Below are 4,206 nucleotides of genomic sequence, written 5' to 3' on the forward strand. Positions count from 1 at the left end.
GTGTGTGTGTGTGTGTGTATGTGTGTGTGTATGTGTGTGTGTGTGTGTGTGTGTGTGTGTGTGTGCATACATACATATATACACAGACTCTCTCACACATAAGCACATAAACACACAGACACGCACACAAACAAACACACACTTATGCATATATATATATACGACGGGCTTCTTTCAGTTTCCGTCTACCAAATCCACTCACAAGACTTTGGTCGGCCCGAAGCTATAGTATAAGACACTTGCCCAAGGTGCCTCGTTGTTGGACTGAACCCGGAACCATGTGGTTGGTAAGCAAGCTACTTACCTCAAGGCCACTCCTGCATATGTGTGTGTGTGTGTGTGTGTGTGTGTGTGTGTGTGTGTGTGTGTGTGTGTTTGTGTGTGTGTTTGTATAAGAAAGGGGTCTGTTTTGAGTATCTACCTGGTTTTGCCATTTTTAAAGACCAAGAATCAACTTGTCATCTTCTATTGAAAGAACTGACCAGCTGCATAGATGTAAACACATTTTTTCTTCTTTCTCTCTTCCTTCTTTCTTTCCTTCTCTTTTCCATTGACACTCCTTTCAGATACACAGGCACACAAACGCACACACACACATACACACACATACACACAAAAATACACACACTCTCTCTCACTTTCTCCCCATTCCTCACCCTTTTTTACTATCCTATACACCCCACATTACTTTTCCCCCCTCTCTCTCCACCCCTACACACTCAATAATACTATAAAAAGAGACGACTCCCTTCAAAAAAATTTTAATCTGAAGAATCTATTAGAATAGATGAAAGCGCTAATATATGAGTTATAAAGACATGTGTCATATTAATAAAAAATCTGTAAATGTACAACCATCCAGATCTCTGAGTACTTCATTTTTTCTAATATATATATATATATATGTATGTATGTATGTATGTATGTTTATTTATCTATCGATCGATCGATCGATCTATGCAAGGAATGCATTCATAAGAATTCTGATGTCGCTAAGGTCTCATACTTATAAAACGCTGACTACGTACAATCAATTTCAAATTCATTTTACCAGGCACAAAGATCATCATTCTCAGTATCACGTGCAGTTTTCTTGACTGAAGAAAACAAGCAATTTGATAGAATTTTGGCTGTTATTTCTATCCTGGATAGAAACTATATTGCGAATATTTTCTTTCATTCTATTGTTACGTTAAGGACATATAGTATTAAAGATTGATAAGGACATATAGTATTAAAGATTGATAAGGACATATAGTATTAAAGATTGATAAGGACATATAGTATTAAAGATTGATAAGGACATATAGTATTAAAGATTGATAACAAAAATACTACATACCTGAGGTTAGTAGGATATACTTCTGGGGTGTATAACCACATAATACAATTTGAGGCACTGATTCCAAACATGCCCATCATACTAAACACTGTATTGATAATGGAAAATACTTTCTTTTTTCCTGAAATAAATAATTGTAAAAGTTATTTCATTTTACGTTGTGAAGAAAAAATGGATATAGGAAAGTTACAAGATTCTATTTTATAAAGGATAATTTGAGATTCTTGTTATACAAGATTAATAGAATGTTCGAGGATAGCTGCATGAAGATATTTTTTCATGCGAGTTGCTAATATTTTTGCTCACATATTTAGAGAAATATTGTATCCTAATATAAATTTCTTGACATGTAAACTATAACAATATCAACCACTCATTGCTATTTTGAAACAGCTGTAAAGATTCTGTTTGCACCCTGGAGTATGCATGTAACATCTAATTCTGACCATCTGTAATTGTGCCAATAAAATAAGCACCGCCGGAGGGTAGTGGACTAGCGGAATATTTAGCGCATGGGACGGGGTGTAGTGCGGTATCTGTTCCGGTTCTTTGTGTTCTGAGTTCAAATTCTGCCATGGGCCACTTGGGTGATTAACTTATTCCGCCAGTGTGTCTAACACCACTACATCCTGGTACTTTGTGTTCCCCTAACGGAGGACTCCACTCTATTATAAACATTTGAATCAAATTTCCAGTTTGAGGATACTTTCTTCCTTCCCTCTTTCGCGTTTTGGATGCCCTGAAAAGGCCAGGAATGGAATACTTGCTCTTCTCTGAGAAATATAAGCAGGCATCCTTCAAATCACAACTTGCCATCGTAAAATAAGTTTTAAATGGAATAGTCAGATAATACTTTTAGTATAGGTACAAGCACTGTAATTTTGGGGGAATGGGTTAATCGATTTCACCAACCCCAGTACTCAACTGGTATTTATTTCATCGATCTCGAAAGGATGAAATGCAAAATCGACCTGAAGAGCAAGTATTACTTTTTGAAAGTCTTCCTTGGGAGGAAGAGAGGAAGCCATGCTCGAATCAAAGATTAAGTTGGTACGACTGCTTCGAACAGAGCGGAATCTGCAAAACCATCTCAAAAGGCACAAATGACGATGATGATCAAGGCGACGAATTAAGTTTACGGATAATCTTATTCGGGATATAGAGAAAGGAGCAAAAATTTATTATTACGCATCTACCGAACAGGGAGCAGGGTTAACTCAGGGATAAACAACGATAAAGACTGTACTGAACCGTTAAATCAAAATCAACATACCTCCCAAGTTGTTAACCAGGACTGCACAAAGAAGAGACACACCGGATAAACACAGGAATAATGCCATTGTTGAACGTCTTTGTAACCTAGAAAATTTAAGAGAGATGTTTACATACATACATGCACACATACATACGTGCATACATATATACTTGCATATATATATATATATATATATATATATATATATATATACATATATACGTACATATATATACATACACACACACACACACACACAAACATACATATATATGTGTGTGTGTGTGTTTGTATGCATGTGTGTATCAATATATACAGAAGTGGTCTAATCAATTAGTATCCGAACTGTTGCCATAGTAACGAAGCTAAGGCACAGAGATTGAAGTGGCTTGGCACAGATTGACCTTGAAATGTCTTGCGCATGCACACTAAGTTCTAACGTTCTAGCTCACTTCCGTTATTTACAGCAGTGTTTGGAAGGAAGGTGTGTATCGTGTGATCATCGCATTGGGCATGACAGATAAAGCTGAGCAGAGAACCTGGGGTCAACCTTACGAATGAGCAAGTGTCTCCGCTGTGGTGCATCTGTAATAGAGTAGATGAAACCATTGTCTATATCACGAACGAATGCCTTAAACTTCCCCGAAACCACTACAATCTGTGACGACACGATGAGATAGCGAAAGTACTACATTGGAAACTGTACGATGAGTGGAGGGCAGATAGAGGCAAGACGTGGTATGAGCACAAACCGCAGAAAATAATGGAGTCCAAAGGCTTGAAAAATCCTTTGATATTTCCCAATCCAGACAGATCCAAACAACACGGACAAACAAATACGACTGAAACCAATACCTCCGCCTTAGCGAAGGCGGAGGTAATAAAGGTCGAAAACTGAAATTTTCCATCAAGATTACTCCAAGTTTCGCATCATCGTTTTTTGCTAGGACTGGATCTTTTATTGGCGAACCCACTGGCCAACAAAAGGATCCATTAGTGAACTCACACCCGTCCATCCAGTTTCGATTCTCAGATGTACAAGCTTCTCTTGACTTGTTATATTACAGTTCTTGAAAAAGAAAGCACACAATTATATTTTCCCCCTGTGTAATTATGCAATGTTATTGTTGCTTAACTCAGTCAGCAGACATCGAGAAGATCCATGATCGATATTCCAATCGTAAAGGCCTCGTTCATGTTTTAAGGCACGGTGTTTCTAAGACTAGATTCCCTGATGCCCCATGAATCATTTACGTCAGTTAATTTATGCTAAATAAACACACAGGCGCATATTTAGACGTGTTGACCAAAAGAACATCTAGTCAGTCGCTCGATTTGCCAGAAATAGCAGTTAAGTCTCACTCATATCACACTCAAATCCCTGTGATCTGAAGGATTTTTCTCTTTTTTTTTTTTTTGAGCGATCACCAGTAACAACGTGTTTATATAACAAGAACAGATTAATTATATGGAAATGTAAAATCAAATGTTACGCATGGGTTCAGGGGTGGCAGTGTGGTCTTAAAGTTTGCTTCCCGGTCATATGGTCATTCAGTCCCACTGCACGGCACTTTGGGCAGGTAACTTCTGCTAAAGGTCCCCAAGTCGA

General features: G+C 37.8%; 1 protein-coding gene across 1 annotated transcript in view; it reads right to left on the reverse strand.

The window, feature by feature from the left end:
* Positions 1-4,206, reverse strand: part of LOC106867571 (organic anion transporter 3) — a 67,151-nt gene that overhangs the window by 2,344 nt on the left and 60,601 nt on the right. Inside the window, exons 8-9 of the mRNA XM_052972013.1 lie at positions 2,616-2,701; positions 1,343-1,463 (exon numbers count right to left, since the gene is read on the reverse strand). Of these exons, the coding sequence (XP_052827973.1) occupies positions 1,343-1,463; positions 2,616-2,701 (207 nt within the window). The remainder of the gene's footprint in view (positions 1-1,342; positions 1,464-2,615; positions 2,702-4,206) is intronic.

Source organism: Octopus bimaculoides, chromosome 11 (assembly GCF_001194135.2).
Source record: "Octopus bimaculoides isolate UCB-OBI-ISO-001 chromosome 11, ASM119413v2, whole genome shotgun sequence".
NCBI lineage: Eukaryota > Metazoa > Mollusca > Cephalopoda > Octopoda > Octopodidae > Octopus > Octopus bimaculoides.